This window comes from Zalophus californianus, chromosome 3, assembly GCF_009762305.2.
Source record: "Zalophus californianus isolate mZalCal1 chromosome 3, mZalCal1.pri.v2, whole genome shotgun sequence".
NCBI lineage: Eukaryota > Metazoa > Chordata > Mammalia > Carnivora > Otariidae > Zalophus > Zalophus californianus.
The window spans coordinates 52682955-52705380 of record NC_045597.1 but is presented as its reverse complement, the minus strand read 5'-3'; the positions used below and the strand labels follow the sequence as shown (position 1 = coordinate 52705380).

General features: G+C 43.1%; 1 protein-coding gene across 7 annotated transcripts in view; it reads right to left on the bottom strand.

The window, feature by feature from the left end:
- The window catches only part of DGKH (diacylglycerol kinase eta), a 181750-nt gene extending 159978 nt beyond the window's left edge, over positions 1-21772 (bottom strand). For 2 of the 7 annotated variants that reach the window (XR_003519008.2, XM_027588532.2), the window contains exons 1-2: positions 20148-20350; positions 13232-13435 (exon numbers count right to left, since the gene is read on the bottom strand). Coding sequence is in view for 6 of the 7 variants with exons in the window: in XM_027588532.2 (XP_027444333.1) it covers positions 13232-13435; positions 20148-20207 (264 nt within the window). In the remaining variant the exon portion in view is untranslated. Of the gene's footprint in view, positions 1-13231; positions 13436-14141; positions 14801-20147; positions 20351-21487 lie in introns of those variants that run through there. The other 5 variants (XM_027588535.2, XM_027588536.2, XM_027588537.2 and 2 more) reach the window with 5 other exon arrangements.
- Positions 21773-22426: the final 654 nt, after the last annotated feature.

The following is a 22426-nucleotide window of genomic DNA, read 5'->3' as shown; positions in this document are numbered from 1 at the left end:
TCACACCTTTTCTTCTTTCCTAGATCTCTAAGATCCTCTCCCCCATCTTATTCTCAGCTGATGATCTAGCTTCTTATTCCACGAAGAAAACTGAAACGATCAGAAAAGAACTTCCAAAAGCGCCTACTCTTGAATCTACTGCATCCTCTGGATTAACAATCCTGCTCTCAGAAAAGACCAGGCCTGCACGAGATCCCATCCTGCCCCAGATATTGGTGAGGGGAGCATCTACTTCATCCCTCAGTGACTCCCACATGGAAGACTAACAGACACATTTCCTTGGGACCTAGAAAAAAAATTTTTTCCCTGACAATAAAATTTTGTAAATGATCTTGTTGCTTTGGCTACCAGGAAGCTTGGGGCCAAATTTACAACTCATCTTTAACAATAGATAGATGATAGATAGATAGATAGATAGGACACAAACACCCTGCTTTATAGACTAACCTACTAACATTCTTGGTCTCATAGTCCTATCTATATTTTACCTAAGCTTGATACACAATATTGAACATAAGCCACTTCAAATATTTTCAGAAATATTGGGAAATAATAGTACATAAAAATAAATCAGACAGGGATGCCTGGGTGGCTCAGTCAATTAAGCATCAGCCTTCGTTCGGCTCAGGTCATGACCCTGGGGTCCTGGGATCGAGTCCCACATCGGGCTCCCTGCTCAGCAGGGGGTCTGCTTCTCCTTCTGCCTCTCCCCATGCTCTTGCTTTCTCTCTCTTTCTCTCAAATAAATAAAAGCTTTTTAAAAATAAAATAAATAAATCAGGCAGAGAAATAGGGAAAAGGGAGCATTTCAGGTAGAACGAATATCACGTGAAAACACTTGGAGGTACCACAGTATCTGCCTTATTTTAGGAACAGAGAAGAGTTTGTCATGATCAGCCACAGGATGACAGTGACAGAAAACACAACTGGAGTACCATGGCTCTGACTCTGCCTGGTATGTTCCAACACCAGATATCTGCATGGCTCACGTCACTTCATTCAGATCTCTGTTCAAAATCACTTCACCGAAGAGAGTCCTTCTTTGGACCTAGTCAACCCAAATACCTTCCACACATACATACACCACCCCATCACTCCCTCCCCTTTTACCCTGTCTTATTTTCCTTCATTATGCTTATGAACATCTGATACACATTTGTATATGTGTATTAACTTCTCCTTCGATAGAATGTTAAGATCTAGTACGCAGGATTTTTTTATGTTATTTTACTATTCCAGCACCGACAACAGTACGCAGTAAATACTGGCTGAACGAATAGAAAGGTAAGTTTACTATCAAACTGAGAAAGACCTACTAAGACATGCTAAGAAATTTCAACTTTATTCCACTAGTAATGGGCAATGTCTAAGTTTCATGCAAAATGTGTTATGATCATACTTCCCTCTCACAGAGATAACTCTGGCAGCAGACCAGAGAGGAAATCCATTGCAAACATCGAAATGATAAATTTTGCAGGTTAAATGAAGTTAGGGTAAGTAGCAATAGAAATAAAAGTAAAGGGATGAATTCACAACAAACACACATAGTAGACAAAGGGATAGTATATCATCTTAGTTTTAAACCAGGCATCAAGCCGGTCACTGGAGAGCCGTGTGACCTTAGGCAAGTTAGTTACTTTCTAATTCTTAGTTTCCTCATTTCTAAAATGAATATAATAGTTGTACCTACCTACTTAACAGCTTTGTTATGAAGATTAAATGAGATAATGTATGACAAAACAGAATTGACCACATTTGGTGACTGCTGACTGAGCTCCATGAAGAAGCTCCATGTGTCTGCTTCACACAGGGCTCGGTCCACCGGGCCTAGCACTCTGCCCAGCCAGAGTAGGCTCTGAATGCATATATGCTGACAGCAAATGAGTTAATGAAAATGATTAGCAAGATAAAGAGTCAAAGTTAACTAGGAGGCAAATCCTGTAAGATATAAAAGTAGTGAAGCAAAATGTGCCCAGTAGGTGAGGAGATTGTGAACATACCTGTTGGGTTTGAGAATGTCAAGGCTGATTTGGCTAGAGGACCCACTAGAGTCAGCACTGGTAGGCAAAGGAAATATAGGTCCAGGTCTCAGGAAAGAGCACAGGCTAAGGAAAGACTGGTACAGCTGCTCATGGAAGTCTAATCTAATCGATCACATTAACTAAGACAGAGGCAAACAGAATAAGAATCTTAGGAAACAAAAACATTTAGCATTAGCCAAAGGAGTCAGGGCTAGAGATGGACAGGCAGTAAAAAGCTAATAAGAAAGATAAGAGAAATTCAAACCTTGAAAACAAAAGGGAAAGATGTGAGAAAAATGGTCAACAGCATCAAAATTGGCACGAAATACAGTTGAGTGAAAACTAAAAGAGACCACTGGATTTTAGCATTTAGATGGTAGTGACCTTTGCAAAAGACGTTTTCATGAAGTGGTTGGGGCAAAAGCCAGATAGTGTGGACTGAGGCGTAAATAGGACTTGAGGAGACAGGGAAGATGTCAGGAAGATTATTCCAGGGTAAAGTAGATTTGCCACAAAAGCACCTAAGAACCTACCTGGCCAATTATTTCCACTACCACCTCTAAAGTGGTCACTCGTTCCTATTAAAGTACTCTTCCATAAGACATGTGTAACATACATTACTCTAGAAACAAGGCTGACCCTAGCTAAAATCATCAAGTAGAGTAAGCCTATCCTCATCGCTCTTGCAGTGTGAGTTTTCACAAGTCCAAAGGGCCCTTCATGGTAGCAAATACATTTTATTTTTAATGACAAAATAATGGTCTATAAAACCATAATAATCTTATCAAGTCTTTTATTTTTTTATTTTTTTTAAGATTTTATTTATTTATTGGACAGAGAGAGACACAGCGAGAGAGGGAAAACAAGCAGGGGGAGTGGGAGAGGGAAGCAGACTCCCTGCCCAGCAGGGAGCCCGATGTGGGACTCGATCCCAGGACCCTGAGATCATGACCTGAGCCGAAGGCAGACGCTTAACAACTGAGCCACCCAGGCACCCCAGGTTTTTTAAAAAGTCAACAAAGAACAGTAGTCTATATACCCTACTGATTAAGTATTTAGAAAATACATGTATTGTGAATAATTGAGTTATCCAGATTTTATACCAATTTTAAAAAAATAATTATAAAAATCAAGGATACCGAAGGATATGGTATATTTCTTTATCATTCATTACTTACCTACCCTATGAGGCAGAAATCACTATATCCATTTTACAAATGAGAAAGCTGGCGTTCACAGAAATGAAGTGTATTGGTCACAGTATGCTAACTGATACAGCAAACAATGCCCAAATCTCAGAGGTTTAACACAATAAAGGTCTATTTCCTTCTAGTGTCACAATCCAGTGTGACCCATGAGGTTTAGGGGCAGGAGGCTCTGCTCCATGAAGTCATTCAAGGATCCAAGCTCCTCTCACTAGATAATCTACATCTAGCTGGCAGGTGAGAGAAGAGACAAAACACAGAGTCCCATAAAAGGCTTTAGAAGCCAAATGACAAACATCACTCCCACCCATATTCCCCTGGCCTGAACTCAGTTACATAACCCCACCTATCTGCAAGGGGGGAATGAAATCCAAGGGTGGGCCAGGAAGAAGAGGAGGAACAGAAACTGATGAGCACAGCATTCTCTGTCACATTAAGTCACATGACCAAGGTCACCTAATAGTACCCAAAAGAGCCAAGATGCAAACCCAACACTACTAACTCCCAAAAGGAACCTTGCTATTCTATGCCACTGAACACGATTCATTTCATTGAACCCACCCCCCATTTTAGCATTTCTCCAAATGACCATGACAGCAGTTGGTTATAGTATGTGTGTATTTTATTCATCTATCATTTATTGTCCGTCCTGCAATTCCCCTTTACAAATCAATGGTTTTAGTCTTCTGAGGGATGTACACACAGATATAAAATTTGGGGAGCCCTCCAAAGCCCATCCATGCTATGGAATGCATGAACCCCAGGCTACAAACTCTTCTCTATAGTACCACCTTACTTCTGACATTGTTAACCTACTTCCAACTTTCTACCTGCTTCCCCCTGACTCCCACCACCCCCAACTTCAGACCCACTGACCCCCTCCTTATCACAGCTTCTGCCTCTTGATCTTTGCATCTGCTGTTCCTTCTGCCTACTTTGCTTTTCCCTCAGAAGTCCATGGCTCATTCCCTCAAGATCTTTGCTCAGATGTCACCTTCTCAGGAAGAACTTTCCCCTTTCTACCCATCCACCGCTCATGTTTTTTCTCTACAGCACTTCTCACCTTCTAATATGCTACACATTTTACATATTTATAAATTCATAACTTCTCCCTGCATTAAAATGTGAACTCCATGAAGGCAGAGGTTTTTGTCTATTTTGTTTATTGCTCAATCCCTGGCACATATGAGGGTGCTTGGAACACTGTAAATATCTTTTTGAATGAATTGAGGGGCAACAAAAGAGTAAAAAAGAAAAGGAGCACACAGGTGGATGTATGGTACTGAAAGCATTCTAGTTCCTACACTGGATTCAGGGCTGCTCATTTTACCATTCTGCTTCACAAACTACAGAGATATGTTCATATATGTAACATGTATATAACATATTCATAAAACATTATATTATAATTATATATTTTGTTCATATAGCATATATAACACACATTACATGTATTTATATATGTAAGCATATATAAAATTTATATTTATTATATATTAATGATATCTAACTTTACATTATAACATTATTTTAATGTTATAATTTTTTTTTTTAGAGAGAGAGCAAGAACGTGGCGGGGGGTGGAGAGGGAGAGAGAGAATCTTAAGCAGGCTCCACACTCAGGGCTGAGCCCAAAGCGTAGCTCAATCTCATGACCCTGAGACCATGACCTGAGTCAGTCGCTTAACTGACTGAGCCACCCAGGCACCCCGGTTGTAATTTTTAAAGTACTATATGAGTTTGTACAAACAATCCAAGTCAAAACAGTATGCCTGCTCAGGTATACAGCCCGGCAAAATTTCTCATTTAAATAAAATAGAGAAAATGGCACCCCAAATGTCATTCCCATCCCTTAAGTAGTTAAAAATAAATTTTACGCATACTTTTTCCTCAACTATGTTTTAATAGGCCACATGGAAAATTACCCTATATAATTCTTTTTAACGCTATATCATGACCTTTTAAAAATAGCATCTTACCTTATGGAAGTGAAACTAACAGTTTTCTTTGAAAACCTATTTGCAGAGTTAGCTACCTAAAAGGATTTCTTCAAAATTAGTCCTTCTAAAGATGTTTTTCAAAGTGGTTCTATGATTTTGCTCACAGTAATTAAAATCAGGAGAAATTTCAGCTGAAATTTTTTATTCAGAAATTCACTTTGCAAACACACACTCTTAAACGTGTCACTAAAAACATGGGATTCAAATGCAAAAAGACATTATAAAATCCATAACACTGGTGAGAGATATGCTTAAAGACTAAACAAATTGATAAAGGGCAGGACAGGAAGGAAGAGGAAGGGGTAGGGACTGGAGAAGGAAAGGGAGGGGGAGGGGGAAGGGCGAGGAGGGGAGAGAGGTGGAGACTGCCTGCCTCCGTCTGGGTCTGTACCCTGTAGAGGTAAGGCTTCAAAACCCAAGAAGCGGGCACCTGGGTGGCTCAGACGGTTAAGCGTCTGCCTTCGGCTCAGGTCATGATCCCAGGGTCCTGGGATCGAGTCCTGCATCAGGCTCCCTGCTCCTTGGGAGCCTGCTTCTCCCTCTGCTTCTCTCTCTCAATCTCTCTCTCTCTCTCTCTCCCCCTCTGTCTCTCATGAATGGATAAATAAAATCTTTAAAAAATAATAATAAAAAGAAATAATAAAAAAAAAACAAGAAGCTTATGGAACTCCTGAAAAAAAGGAATCTAGAACCTACCATTGGGTCCACTGTGCCAGGGAATAATGGTACAGTAGTTAGAAGTCTTGCTTTTGAGTTCCAGCCTGCCATTTACTCAGCAGATATTAAAGTGAGTCTCAGATTTAGCATTTGTAAAATTTAGGCAATTTCGCACAACTGTTAAATTAGCTCATGCGTATTCAGTTTATTCAGTTACGACAACCGCTCTGTAAACAATAAAATGCTAAGTAGAGAGGACTTTTAAAATTTCTGACATAAATACCCCAAGCCTATACAAAAAGATTTATTATAGTAAATCACATGCTGGTGGTTTGAAAAAGTCGTAGGATTCAAATGGCACAGAGAGAAGGTTAGAAATTCCAGCTCCAAACATGATAAAGTTAATCATATTTCTTTGGTATAAAACAAGAGCCTGATAGTCTTCCAAATATCCTCATAACAAAGAGCAAGGTGGAGGGAATTATTACTATATATGTTCATTTGAAAAAAATAAATAAATAAACGACTACCTAAAACAGAAACAACGTGAATTGAATCCTAAATTAAGGCTATTATCAATAATGATTATTGACCATTTTAAGCCACTTAACCAAATCAAAAATACAAGTGTGTTTCAAGTGACTAAATATTCACAGAGAAATATACTCGATACCCAGCAAAACCACACAAATTTGCCAAGGGAAAATAATGTACTAACATGTTATGGCCTTTTTCAAAGGTCTATTCTTAGATATAAAACAAACTCTCTTTAATTAAAACCTTTGCTTATAAACACATTTCCTGAGTAAGTAAAGCCTAACAAATCCAATATGAGTGAAACCCTGTACCCTGGAAACAGGAGCCCTGGGTGGTTGACAATGGTCGTGTCATATAACCTTTTGTCACTCCTACCACAACAGCAAACATGCAACCTTAAACTAAGCAAAAGCTTTCTAAATTTAGATACTTTCAAATAAGGCATCTTAAGTTATATGTAAAGGTTTAGTAAATTATTTATTATGTCTCTTATCTTTAATAACGGAATATCATGTTTAACTTGTAATCAAAATGGAAAGAAAGCTGTTATACCATGTATTACTGTACCAGGACTCAGATTTTCCAGTCTATATTTAGTTCACATTAAAATGGAAGCAAAGACGCAAACCAAGCTAAAAATAAAATGTTCTACGAAGATGAGATTTTTAAATGGATTGAAATCTAGCTTTATTTGGTCCCTTAAATGCTGATTGCATCGAGCAGCACCTTAAGTTTGCAGTGCTTGGCAAACCGAACTGTACCATTTTCCACCACCTAGAAGAGGGGTCAAAAAACTATGGCCCACCAGCCAAATCTATGGGCCATTTTCTTCTGGCCACCTGATTTTGTACAGCCCATCAGTGAAGAAGGTTTTTACATGTTTAAATGGCTTTTTTAAAAAAGAAGATGAAGAATATTTCTGAATACCTGAAAACTGTATGAAATTCAAATTCCAGTGTCCTTAAAGTTTTATCTCCCCACTTATTCATTTAAGTATTGTCTATGACTGCTTTCACAGAACAACAGTAGATTTGAGTAATTTTGACACAGACTTTATGGCCCACAAAGCTTAAAACTTTACTATCTGAACCCCTACGGAAAAAGCTCACCAAGTTCTGCCCTAGATGAATGTTAATTATTCTTGTTATTCAAAATATCTGCCGGCTCATCACCTAGCAAAATGTTAAAATTCCTACTTGCTTCTCATATCCTATTGAGCTCCTGAACAATAAACCTGTCGATATTACTTTATTCTCATTTCTTAACAGTCTTCTAGCCATGTTTCTGTTTCTCCTCATACTTGGATCATCACCCAATCCAACAATTCCACTCAGAACTGTGGTTAAAAGTTTTAAGTAATATTTTCTAATCTATTCTGTCTCTGTTTCAAATGTTATATGTAAACCATCATGGCCCACTAAGGGGCTGCCACTTACAATTTGAAAAATGCTGAGCAAGTCTTCCCTAGACTACTCTAACTACAGTTATAGTGAAAGATAATGTTTCAATTGCACAAACTGCATCTCATTAGGCAGTGAAAAATACAAATCAATATTTCCATATACTGCCTCACCATAAAGGTACAAGAATTTATTTATACATCCTTCATGTTAAAGTAAAACCAAGGTACTAATTGAAGATTGTGGTGACGATTTTCTTAATGTGCTTAAAGAGATATCTTAATCCAGATATAATGTTGCAAAGTTCTGAATATCTTTCCAGGGGTTAGGTATGTTTCACCTAAATTTAAAGACCCATTAAAAGAAAGACCCATCAATATTCCAAATTAACTGTAAGAAGACATAGAAATGCCAGATCAATGAGAGCACAATAAACCTAATTAGGAGACATTTTTGACACATGAAGCTTTAAGACCTTTGCCGAGATGAGTCATTTTTTTTGTCTGAAAAAGTCACTGAGATGGTTCACTTGTTGATACCATGTGGCTTACGATGGTTGAACAATCTTAGTCTACAAATCTGACCGAGGTTCCTCCAGCCAGTCCCTGTATTCATGGGCCCCAGTATTCATCAGCCAACAAAAAGCAAACAAAGCTTCTTTCACATTCATGTTCAAAACCAAGGTGGTCTGAGTTTATACTAGTGCTGTTTCAGAATGTCTCGTTCTCAATAAATACCTGTGAAATTCTCTGTAACAGTAAATCTGAATGTAAAATCAACCTTCTCCTTAAGACAGAACTAAGAATTAGGAATAAGAGCCAAGGATAAAGAGAGAGGAAGACAAGGGATGAATTACAGCTCCCATTGGCTTTCTCACATCAGCACCATTTCCACTTTTTTAAGTAAGGGATTTTTTTTTCCTTTGGGGAAACAGAGGCAGCTGTAAAATTATCTTCTGTTTAGCACCTGGCTAGCTAGCTGAGACTACCCAAAATTCTACTTAGCTGATACAGAGAAAGGAAAAAAGTGAAAAACAGAGAGATAGAAAAATAGTACACAGCAAGGACAAAGAAACAGGAAAAAAAAATGAAAAGGAGAACAAAGAGTATACAAAATGGGGGTGTGAGGAGGGTACTAAAACGTACAGGAGAATTTTATTATTAAATCACACTAATTTTAAAAGCATGCCAGTCTTACTTTTTACTTTAAAAGTCATCATATCCACTGCAAAACAAAACAAAACAAAACAAATCTGAGATTAGTGTTGTCCTAAAATAACCCATATTTCCTACCATAGAGAACTGGGTAATTAAATAATGATATATCATGTTATGAAATTTCCCACATTCAACCATTTTTTCCAGCTTTATTGAGATATAACTGACAAACAAAATTATATATAAAGTATACAACGTGATAATTTGATAGACATACATATTGTGAAATAATTGCCACAATCAGGTTAATTGACATAACCAGTGTCTCACATAATTAACGTGTGTGTGTGTGCTTGTGTTTAAGGATGCTTAAAATCTAGGGATGCCTGGGTGGCTCAGTCAGTTGAGCATCTGACTCTCGATTTTGGCTCAGGTCATGATCTCAGAGTCATGAGATCAACCCCCAAGTCAGGCTCTGCGCTCAGGGGGAAGTCTGCTTGAGAAGCTCTCTCCTTCTCCTTCTGCCCCTCCCCCTGCTCTCTCTCTCTCTCAAATAAATAAATAAATAAAATCTTTAAAAAGTGAGAATGCTGGGGCGCCTGGGTGGCTCAGTCTGTTCAGCGGCTGCCTTCAGCTCAGGTCATGATACCAGGGTTCTGGGATCGAGTCCCACATGGGGCTCCTTGCTCAGCGAGGAGCCTACTTCTCCCTCTGCCTGGCTCTCCCTCTCTCTCTCTCTCTGTCTCAAATAAAAATAAAAAATAAATTAAATAAATAAGATAAAATAAAATAAAAAGTAAGAATGCTGAAGATACATTCTCAGCAAATTTCAAGGGTACAATACAGGATTATTAACCATAGTCAGTATGCTGCACATTAGATCCCCAGAACTTATTCACTCTGTAACTGAAAGTTTGTACCCTTTCACCAATATCTTTCCAGTTTCCGGACCTCCCAGGGCCTTGACGATTTTTGACCTACCCTTGACCATTTTTGACCTACTGACCTAGCAAATTCATTTAGTTCAACCTAACATAATGGAATACTTTCCCACCATTAAAAAGAATGAGGTAGATGTGCACATGCCATTAGGGAAATGATAGTATTAGAACTCCAAACAAGACACAGCATTGTGTACAGAATGTTCCCATTTGTACTTTTTAAAGAAACATATGTATGTTCATAGACATTTTCTGGAAGCATACCAAGAAATATGTCAACAGTTGCCTCTGTGATGAAGATTAGAAAGTCTGGAGTGAGAGGGAGATTACTTTTCACTGAATACCCTCCCATCACTGAATATCCTCTCACACTCTTGAATAGCCTATTATATGCATGCATTACTTATTTCAAGTAAGAAAAAACCCGGATACTTTCCAAATGCCACAATTAATTTGAGATTATTCAAATTATTTAAAACATTAACCAGTATTTACAACAAAGAACATTTTATTTATTTTTTTAAGATTTTATTCATTTATTTGACAGAGAGAGACACAGCGAGAGAGGGAACACGAGCAGGGGGAGTGGGAGAGGGAGAAGCAGGCTTCCCACGGAGCAGGGAGCCCGATGCGGGACTCGATCCCAGGACCCCGGGATCATGACCTGAGCCGAAGGCAGACGCCCAACGACTGAGCCACCCAGGCGCCCATACAACAAAGAACAATTTTAAATAAGGTCATTACTTTGGTGGCCTTTTTTACCCCAAACCTAAACTCACCAAACAACTTCATGACCATAAAGCTCTTCAAGGAAACTAAAGTAAGTACCATGTTTTCATAATAATAATATCCATATATATGAAGCATTACATATAAGTGTATAATATATAGATTATTCATTTAAGTTATTCATTTAAGAAATATTTTGATTTCTTTTTCTTAAGATATATTTATTTCTTTTGAGAGAGAGAGAGAGCATGAGCAGAGGAGGAGCAGAGGGAGAGGGAGAGACAGAATCTCAAGCAGACTCCATGCTGAGTGCTGAGCCCAACACAGGGCTCGATCTCATGACCCTGAGATCATGACCTGAGATCAAAACCTGAGCCGAAATCAAGAGCCAGAGGCTTAACCAACTGAGCCACCCAAGCGCCCCAGAACTGCTTTCTGTCTCAAAAACCACTAGGCCTCGGGCTAGTCCTGGCCTCATTCTCTTCCAGACTCTCCCATCTTGCCTGTGGAGATGATCGAGCAAGTATAGTCTTTTTCTAAAAGATCTTTTCTCTTAACTCTTCCCTGGATCAAATTTAGCAGCTCTCACTCTATGAATCCCCTTCCTACCCTAGCTCTCTTCCCTGAGAATCAGTATGTGTGATAAAAAGATATAACTGATGAAATCTGTAGCATATATGAACAGTCTGGATTGAGGTGGGGGGTCAGGCGGAGAGTTGGAGGCTCACCAGTCTCAGGAGATTTAGGTCTGGATCTCAGGTGTTCGTATATGAAAATGCTGATGAACTTGAGTTAGTATAAAATGCAGAATTTCTGAAATTCAGTACATCTTGGGAAATTTAAGAAATATTTCATTTAATGATCCCTCTCTAATCATGGAAAAAATCATGCATTAAATATTTTTATTAGAAAGTTAAATGGAAAACCAATAACAAATGTGCTTTTTGAATTTATTCTTAGTCTCGAAAACATGCTTTACCCCAAACCATAGATAATATAAAATTTAAAGAATATAAACTTAGCTATTACCATGAATTCATGAGACCTACAAATTTTAATTGTATCCCCCAATTTGTTGTTTAACTTAACTCAAATTAGAGCCATCTCTAAATTTTCTTTCAAGTAGTATAAATGTACTGGTAAATTCTGATATGTTTGCCTGGAATTTTAACCATTTCATAAGAACCTATAAAATATGCCATTTTTTAAACCTGCCATTTTGCCCATTAGTAACACAGTTTTATTAACTTTTTTAAAATTAAGATTTCAAATGTTAAAGGCACTGTTAGAAAGTCCCTATCTTGTTTAGCCTTTATCTTCTCAAAATATATTAAACCCATATCCTTAACTTATCATAGATTCTATTAAATGAAGAAATGTCACTATTAAATGAGTTACAGGATGGGCAGTTAAAAAAAAATGACCGAGGCAATCTTTGACTCTTTGCTAAGTGCATCTTGTTAACACTTGCATGTGCTTACATGTATTTATTTTACAAAATAAGGAGGCAGGCTAATAAAAGCATGATTTCAGAAACACATAATAAAAGTTCTACTCTCATATAGGAGGAGTCCACTGACCTTAAAAAAACAAATTCTCATAAAAGTAACTATAGAATTAACTTTTGCAAGTTTATTTTTAAAGAGAGCACACAAACCCAATAATTTCATTGGTTCTCTTCAAATAACTCATTAAAGTACCCCAGTGATAACAGACTTTTAAGGTATGATGATTTTTAAAGTATGATGAAAACTGAAAAATATGAATAATCCTTCAGTGTGGTAAGCATTTCCTATGTATATGCTCAAGATCTGTTTAAAACTCCCAACTTTGAGCCCTCAGGGGTCAAAAGCACCTGCTACATAAATAAAAGTAACACAGCTTGCTAATGTCCATATAACACAAAGAGGTTAATCTTCATTAAGATAACCATGGCTGGTAAGATCTGAACCCTGCACTCAGCAGGAACCCACGACTCAATAGCCTGGCTTGCTGATGTGTCACGCAGGGTATGTTTAACCGCCAGCATCATTTACACAGGCGTCGCGCCTTCGCTTCTGCGGGAGGTAAGGGGGCTGTTTGCTGTCACCTCCCCACGCACCCTTTTGGAGTGGTCCTAGGGAGGAGACAGCTGCTGCCCGCGGGAAGGGAAGGTGGGGGGCTTCTTGCATCTTTGGGTGGTCGGCCTGCACTCGGCTCTCTGCGCAAGGCACATACTCCACCAAACCACTGCACTCAGGGAGGACAAAAAAAACAGTCCTTCTAAGTTCCCTGAGTGGGAACTCTCAAGAGCGCTTCAGCATTTTCCCACGCTCCCGCCGAGCCGCTGGTTCCCTTCTCCTCCAAGTCGGCCGCCGAGCTCCCCGGGAGCCCACCCTGACGGCCTCCGGCCCCGGGCCGGGAATCCCTTCCTGCCGCGCGGCGGTCCAGCTCCGCCGGCCCCGCCCCCGGGCCAGGCCCCGCCCTCACCTTGTGCCCCACGTTCCCGGGATCGCCGGCGCGCTCCTAGAGCCCCAGGCGCCCTAGCTCCTCTTCCCCACCCCGAAGCCGCCCGCCTTCCACGCCGCGCTTAGGCCCGCCTCACCTTGGTCCGGATCTGCCCCGAGGTGGACACTTTGCGGATCAGTTTCTGGGGTCCCTCTTGCTCCGCTTCGCTGTCAGACGAATCGTCTCCGGGCCCCGCCGAGGCAGCGGCGGGGGTGACCGCGGCGCCGGCCGTGGCGGTCTCTCCTCCCGCGGCGCCCGGAGGGTGGTGCTGGCCGCCGGCCCCGGCCATCCTCTCCGACTCCTGCGGGGACACAGCACCGCCCGGCGGGGGCGGCGGCGGCGGTCAGTGGGTGCGCTCGGTCCGAGCCGGGCCCAGAGCCCCGCGCCCGGCCGCAGCCGCCATCTTCCGCTCTCCCAGCCGCCCCCGCAGGCGAAGGGGCGCGGGGGATCAGACCCCCTCCCGGCAGCGGCCCTCCAGGCCCCTCCGCCCGGTTCCGGCCAGAGCGGCGAGCTCAGTGGGGCACAGGGGACGCGGACCCTGGCCCGCTTAGGGACCCCCTGCGCACCCAGCCTCGGGATGTTACAGGGTTCCTGACCCAGAATACGACCTGCACGGGTAGAGAGGGTGGGAGTGACAGAGTGACAGGGGCAACCTACCACTTCCCCCTGGGGCCTGGGGTCCCCAGGATGGACGGGAGTGGGGGGCGGGGGAGGGACAGGAAACCTCCGCAGCCCAGCCCCGCAAGCCGGGCAGTGGCTATGCTCCCTCCCTCGGCTCACGGGCACCTGGGGCAAGAACGGCCCCTGGAGTAGAAAGGGAACCTAGAGCTTCCTCCCGACTCCCTTGGGTACACCCTGCCACCCCCTAGACCTAGAATCTCTCCAGAGCCTTGGGCCTCGCCGCACAGTTCCCGCTGAATAAAAGTCCCTTCCGCCCCCCGGATGGATGGGCGCTGCCCCTTGTCCCCCGTCTCACGACCCCTCAGCGCATCTCCGATGAACCATACCTCTCCCGCCTCTGCCTCGGGGTACGGGTCCTTTCAGCTCTCCCGACCGCGGTATTTAGTTCCTGGCCCACCCCCACCTCCATCCGGCGCACACGGAAGAGAAGAGCATTTTCCGGGAGGTTCCACTCCGCTCTGAGAACTTTTCGTTCAGAAAAAGCGATCCCTTTGGCTAACAGGAAACTGGGAAGGGCGTGGAGAGAGCGCAGAAACAAGAGAGTACACGCAGCCCAAGACCACAGAGTGCAAAATAAATGTCTAAACCGAAGCGCTAACCGAGACTGCCTGGAAGAAAACAATGCACTGAAACCATGTGAACACCAGTGCCCGAGCACGAAAACATTGGAGGTCCTGGGAGAGCCACTCCCTAACCCGGACCAGAGCCGGAGGAAATGGGATCAACAGGCTGCCGCCACCCGCTCACAGCTCGTCCCAAGCGAGCTGGCTAAGCGGGCACTTGGGAATAGCAGCCTCGCGGCGGGTGTGCACGCTCAGCGTCGAAGAACCCTTGGTGTGGGAGGGCTTGGGGGAGAAGACACTAAAATGACAGATTGCTCTTGTCATCCACAGAGAACTCTAAACTTAGCTGTATTTTTAAATAGGGCAAAAAGTCCCCGCCAGGCTGTAGGGACTCTTCACACTTCAGTAAAGCACTGAATCTCTTCAGCGTGTTCATGTCCTTCAGTACCCATTCCTATTTTTTCAGTTATGACCTTCTACTTTTTCAGTTGACATGACCTTTAAGGGTCCTCCAAACTAGCATTCTATTGAAGTTTTGTTTTGTTTCTTTTTAGTTGCAATCTTACTCTCAACAATAATTTGATTGCTCTGTCAAAACTAACAGTTCTAAGGGGTTATAAGAAACAATATTCAATCCCAATTCTATACATCCGCATTGCTGATTAAAATGTAAAATGTGCTGCTTTGAATCTTCAGAGACAGGAGATTGCTGCCTTGAAATACGAACTGATGGAAGCTACTTCTCCAGCTTCTGTTGTCTTCTTTAGGAAGGGAAGGAGCCAGGCAAAATAAACTTAAAGAGCCGTTATGGCTCTGTAAATATGTAATTCTAGATCTACACAGAACATATTGTTGTGAAGGGAATTCTTTAAGAGAAAAATAATCAAAATAATGGCCTTTAGCCCAACCTGTTTGGTCACTGATGAGTCCAAGGTTTGTCAGCGTAGACATGAACACCTAGCAAAGGGCATTTTGAAAGAATAAACCTAGTTCAGACTCCTCCTGTAATGAAAGTGAGACCCAAAATCATGAGCTAGGGCCAAAGTCAAAATCGTATGATTATTATGCTAATGTTCTATTCACTTTAGCACACCACATAACAAAATTTAGTTTGTCAATTATTATGTTTGTATTCACACTTTAGGCTTTCAAGTTTTATACAGTACCATGTTCCTAAGTCCAGGCAGAGTGATTAAACTGAAACACACTGTTGAACACCCATGCCCATCGGGTGATCTGAAGAGGGCTGAATAGAGTTCTCATTCTGATTCAGACACTGATTGCTTAAAGATACCTTAAAACAGATTCATGTGCAAGAGCTGGGCAATAAATGCCTCAAAGTGAAGGTATTTATTACTCCATAAAAATTTAACCTCAGTTGTACCTGCTCTTCAAAGACTCCTGTAACAAGTTCTGAAACTTGGTTGTGACTTTGAAAGCATAGCCAGTCTTACACTACTCATGCTAAATAAATTATCCCTGCTCTACAGTTTCCCTAGCACATAGAACACTGAGTGAAAATAGTGTGTAGGCAAATGAAGGAATGTCACTTCATTTCCCACAAAAAGCAGTTCATGAAAACCCTCTTTTCTTCAATCACCTCTTCTGAGGAGATTGTTTCAAGTAATCCCTAATGGAAAGTACCTGATCCATTAGATTCTTCTCAGTTCTTATCCGTAAACTAGAAGTTTCCAGAATGAATATCCAATCTGGATAACGGTATACCTGCAAGGCACTTCACTTCCCTTAAAAATATAATAGCAATATCAAGAGCTCCATACTTTCAACGATTTTAATGTAGCTCAGAATGGCAACTGAAACAAATTTCAAATATGTGGTATATTACATTATTTCTTCGATTTACAAGATTCCCTTGACTTTTTCCTTACTTGGTGTTTTTAGATTTTCAAATAATTTCTTAGATGTGTATTACATATTTCTTTTATTATTGTTACTTTGAAATCTTTGTTTGGCACATAACATATCACAAACACACTATTAAAAACTTGGACATAAGCCATGTAGACACTGCATTTGGGATGAAATGGAAACAGAAGCTACCACTAAATCAGGTTTCTACTTTATAGGGCTTCCTGCCCCGTTTAAAAAAAAAAAAAATCATTACACTGAAGATGTATAAATCACAGCCAATTCTCATTGTGATACCAATTTTGTGAATATTAGCATATTCTTACTGATAGATATTTTAAATTATATTCTTATTGACCATTACCTTTAACAAAAGAGGTTTAATATCCATTTGCAACTTTTAAATCCCTTATCTTCTATGCTTTTATGTTAAACACCATATCACAAATATGTAGAACTCTACACTTACATACTGAAGAACCCAAGTTGGACTTTCAAACAGTAACATTCTAGGACTCATATTCCTAATCAATGGGAACCATGCAAAGAACACTGCAGGCTGAATAAGTACAGGCCTGCTTTCATTCAAACTTTATAACTACTTCCATAATATACTATCTGTTGTATATTTGAAATTTAGCATTCAAAACTTTACTCCATTAAAATTTCCTTGGTTGTTACCTGAATGAAAAAAGATTTTAGATTCATCATGCTAGCAACTGCATGTACCTATGGTCATCCCTGCACCTAAGGCAAAAACCTTTTGTCATCTAGACCTAATGCACAAATATGTTTATAACTTCTTATCTATATTCTGGCCCTTTTTCCTTTGAAACTCTTCCCTTTCTAATTTTCCATTAGTTTATTGAATCATTTCATCAGAGCCAAAGTAGACAAAAATCACATGGAAATAAAAACAAATTTTAGTAAGTAAAATGTATCCTAGTATCCTAGTATCACTGTCTGAGGTCTGCTGTGTAAATACGCCCACAGTTTCTGAGTTTTGGCTGGAATTCAAGCTATCCATCTCCCCACCCCCACCCCAGGATATCATCTATGAGTAAGGGTTGTTTGGCTAAATATCTTCCCTCCCACCACCAAAATATTTTCATATTGATTAGAAATCTAGGTAATGCCTCTATTTCCACTGATCTGATTACATTCCAAAGCTAGCATTAAAGAAAATACACAGAAACCTGAATGCTAACATTTATCTTCTTTTAGGCCTGATGCCATAGCTGGAGTAATGATAAGGCTAACTGTTTATTTAAATGCCCTCACTTAACTAAATAACTTCATTTTATCTCCAAATACAAAGAATTTCTTGAAGTCCAGTAGCTGACTCTCAGCTCGACATGGGTATGTTGCAAGCCAGAAGTTCTGTTCTCTTTACTGTTATTCAGCATCAGTTCCTGAGATTACTCTTCTGTCTGAATAGTTCCATGTAGAATCATATCATCATGTTTTAGGTTTCATCAAAAAAGAACAAGGAGAGTAAATCCTTATAGGTATGCTATTATACGCAATAAGGAGTAATTCAGGGTCATTGTAATGTGAATATTTCCTACTCAATATTAAATATTCTTATTATAAACATTTTTAATGAGTATTCTTTTATGGTAAAGTATTAATCAGACAGTAGATTTTCAAGACTCCTAGTCAAAGCAGATGTTCCTTAGCCCAGGGTCTTTGAGGGTCCACAGATTGGGCTTCAGGAATTCTGATTCACCTGAAATTTTATTATTATTTTTATATGCATATTGCATAGATACATTGTGAGGAGAGACTCCATAGCTTTGGTTAGACTCTTAAAGGGATCATTGACCCAAGATAAGTTCAAGAATCCCTGATTTTGATGAATTTTGTGTCCTTTCAAAACATATTTAAACTAAGCCGATATTTCCTCCCTGAAATAATTAACATTTAAGCAATCGTCCCCCCCAATTTATCTCCCCATTTCTTGTATATGCCACTTTTCAGTAATTTGGGTAACATTTTTTTAAGGAACTTAAATGAGAATTCTTAGACTTTGTGGTCATACACATATGACCACAGGTTTTCAAATAAAATCACTTTGTCAAAGTATCATTTCGTGCCACATATGTGAGCTCTCTGAAGATTTTTTTTTAACTATCTGAATGTCAACTCCTAACATATATGAAACAAGACATTCTGTTAAGAATGTATGCTCTGTGAGGATGTAAGGATTTGTGTCTGTGTTAACTGCTATATACAACAATCCTGGAACACAGTAGATGCCAGAGAAAATATCTGTTGAGTGAATAAAAAGGCCTTCAGTGTTTAAAGAATATAAACTCAATTTTTTAAGGAGAGTTCTGCAGTCTGGGTAAAGTGTCACAGTTCATTCACACATCTCTGTTAGGGCTCTAGTTTTAAAGGCAAATAAAGAAGCATTTTCATTTTTGTCACTTAAAGTAAAGCAACATTAAACTTTTTCTCTATTTTCCTAGGTATGAAGTAGTTCTGCCATCGGTCCCCTAAAGTAAAATACATATAACAAGGTATTTTTCACTGTGATTGGTGTTGGCTTAAAGCATCTGGGTTCAAAAGGGACTTCATATAGGAAAGTTGAAAAGTAAAAAAGTAACAAAACCAGGTCAATGAATTTAGTTCTCCATGATCTTTGATTTAAACTTCAAAACCGGATTGTATTTTTAGTTTCAAGAACAATTTAATCCCCAGTGATAACCACAATAGAAGAAGTAAGAACAGATGGGCAACCTAACAACATGTTCAAATTTACAAAAGCAGAGACAGCTGCAGATACAGATGGATCAGAGTCCAAGGACACCTCTGAAAGGTTGGGAAACAAGAGGCAGAGAAATGTATTTGGGCAAAGGAGCTGAGAATGTACATACTAGCAAAGAAAAAGGAGAACCAAGCCTGGCACCTGACCTAGACGCTCTTAACAGGCAGGGGGCCAGCCTGAGCAGACACGCAGAGTCCCTGGGAAAAGAGCATCCGAACACGTTGAACAGAACACGGGTGAGGCCAGAAATTTCAGACGAGGGTTTCCAGATAGGTTCAAGAATTTCAACCAAGACGGAGGAGCAAACATCGAGGCAGGGCGTGGAGAGCCAAAATTCGATGCCAGGGAAAAGGCAGCCCACAGAGAATTACAGGGCTCTGAGTGAGACGGGGATTCCAGGGTAGAATCCCTGGAGGGATGTGAGGTGGCTCTGACTGTCTGAGTTGAAAGAAGGAAGGAAGTTGGAGGAGTTTGAGGGAACAAATCCAAAGCCCCCCGGTCTCCTCCTCCTTATCCTCACACACACAAAACACCCGCACACGCTCCTCTCGGTCCCTAAAATTACCCAACCTCTGGGCGGCATGTGCAGTGAGATCGAGGTTAGCTTCCCGCTTCATCCCGGGCAAAACCCTAGTACCCTGGAAACCCCAGGGCCGGAGCGGCTAGCAGGAGGCGTGGCTCCAGGCTTCCAGCCGCGAGCAGCCGGCGCCCGCCGCGGTCCTTCGGAACCTGCGCGCCCAGGTGACGGCCAGGGCGCGGTCTCAGGAGGGAAGAGCGGTCTCCTCCGAGCCCGCACGCTGCCCCCACAGTCTGGCGTTCTCCTCTCCCTCCTCCTGCCCCCCGTGCTCTAAAATCGAGTCAAAAGTTGAGGAGTCGATGAAGCAACGGAAACGGTCCTCCGAGGGCCGTCATCAGCGGTTCGCCAGCGGCCCCTCGCAGAGAGCCTCGGCTGGCCGGACAAAGGCGCTCCGGGCGGCGCGCGAGGAGGAGCCCGGGCGGCGGAGGAAGCGCTGCCCCGGCTGGGAAGCAGCTGGGGACCTCATCCCGGGCCATTTCCTGAACGGAACCCGGCCCGGGCGGGGGGGAGCAGAGGAGAGGTGGGAGGGGGTGGGCGCGGGCGCTGTACCCACCGGTTCCTCCCAGGCCGGGCTGCGGGCGCCGGGCGCGGGGCGCACGTGCTGTGGTTCCATAGCGCCGCCCGCGCCCGCCGGCCGCCCGTGCGCAGGGACCCAGGCCCCCGCCGCCGCCGCCGCCGCCGCCGCCGGGGCCGCTGGATGCGCTTCCCTCGCCGCGGTCCTCTCGGCCGCCGCCGCCGCCGCCCCGGCTCCTGCCCGGGGCCAGCCACCGGCCCTCCCGCCGTCTCCGGCTTCCGCCGCGCTGCGCTCTCCCGCCCCCGCGCCGGTCCCTTCCTCCTCCTCCTCCTCCTCCTCCTCCTCCTCGGTCCAGCTCCGAGCGGTCCGCTCCCCGCCGCCGCTGCCACCGCCTCCCACGGCCACGGAATCCTCCCCTCGCTCCTGCCTCCGCCCCCGGCTCCCTCCCCTTTTCCTCCCCGCCCGCCCCTCCCCCCCCGCCACCCCCTCCTCCCAGCGGGCGGCCCGGGACGCACGTGACCCCCCTGTCAGGCCTTATAAGGCGCGGAACCGAAAGCGACCGCCGGGTGGTCACGGGCACCGGGCGGCCCGGCGGACACGAGCAGCCGTCCCCGGGGCCGGGCGCCGAGCCGCCGCCGGGCGCGCCGGGAGCGGCGCGGAGAGCCGGAGCTGGGCGGGTCGACGCGCTGGCCACCCGAGCGGCGGTGGCTGAGAGTCCCGGGGGACGCTTCCCGGCGCCCCTCTCCCTCTCTCCCGCTCCCGATGCCTGCAGCCCGCGCCCGCCTCCCTCCAAACGCCGGCTGCCCGGGGCTGCGGGCACCTCCCCTCCTTCGGGCGCTGAGGCTCGAAGGAAATCACACTGGACAGTTACCGACTTCAACAGAGCAAGGGAGATAACTGCACTCCAGCGCCGCTCGCCAACCAGCTGTGCCAGGGTTGGTTTATTCTTTGTGATGTTAAAAAGATTGCAGATGGGTTAGCATCTGCAGGAGGGTTTAAGCTTGAGAGAGAGTGCTTCTTTGATTCATTTTTAATGATTAACGGTTTCGTGGAAGGAAATCCGGCCACGGAGTCGATCTGCCTTCCAGTTGCAGCAGTACATTCAAATTGGAGAAAGGGACTGGCTCCCAGTGAGTGCTCAATAAATGGCAAGTCACCTCCTCCAGCCCTTTGAAAACGACGTTACAAATGGCGCTTCCGATTATCATTCTGGCGTGGAAATCGGTTTCCATCTAGTTCCAAGCCAAGAATGGCTTTTCACGGGCTAAACCCTCTCCTGGACTTTCAGGCTCCCTCTATCAGCACCTTCCCACGGCTCTTAATCATGTCAAACACATTCACACATTTTATAAACAAACTGAAAAATTAAAAACACTTACTTGATCCAGTCTGCCTCCAGTCCTCACCTCCTCACAGCCAAGCTTTTTGGGAGATCAACGCCTGTTCTCATTATTCTCGCGTACATTTCTTAATCTACTACTCATTCTTCCCTGCAGAGGGACTTCCACCGAGGTGACCCTGACAAAGGCCATTTGTGGCTTTAAAAATGCCCTAAACAATGAGATTGTTGTTGTTGTTATTTTCAGTTCTCTTTTTACTTAACCCATCTGCAGCATTTGTCATTGGGGACCTGACTTTTGTCCTTGAAACTATCCCTTCCGTTGGCCCCTTGGACACTTCGGTCTCCAAGTTCTCCAGCCGTTTCTTGTTCAGCCCTCTTGCCACCTCTTACATGTTGAAGTGCCTAAATAATCTGCCCTTGATCTGTTTCTAATGCTGCCTGGTCTATGCACACCCACTCATGAATGACTTCAACTACCAACCATGTGCCGATAACTCATAAACAGCCATCCCTACCCCAGATCTCCAGTTCTGTAAAGCTGATGTCTTACCAGAAATTTCTACCCTGACATCCCATGGGCCTTAAACTCAGCTTGATTAAAACAGAAGGTAATTTTCCTGCCAGCTGGCTTTTCTCTTTTGTCTCATGCTCTCGGTAAAAGTCTTCATAATCCACCTAGTCACCCAAAGGAGAAATCTGAAAATTGTCCCAGGTTCTTTCTTCTCTCTCCCATTTGCCCCCTCCACACACCAGAACATTCCTATCACCTTCCCTCCATTTCACTGTTCTTGCCTGGTTTCAGGTCCTTTGTTTCAAGCCCCAGAAATATTTCATTTCTTTCCTTATTAGTCTCACTGTCTCAAAGCTGGTGGGACCTCCACCACTGCCATCTCTCACATTGTGGCCAAAGTAAGCCGTCTAAAATACAAAATGGAGTGAGTCATCCCCTGAATAAGCCCTTTGAATGGTCCCCCAT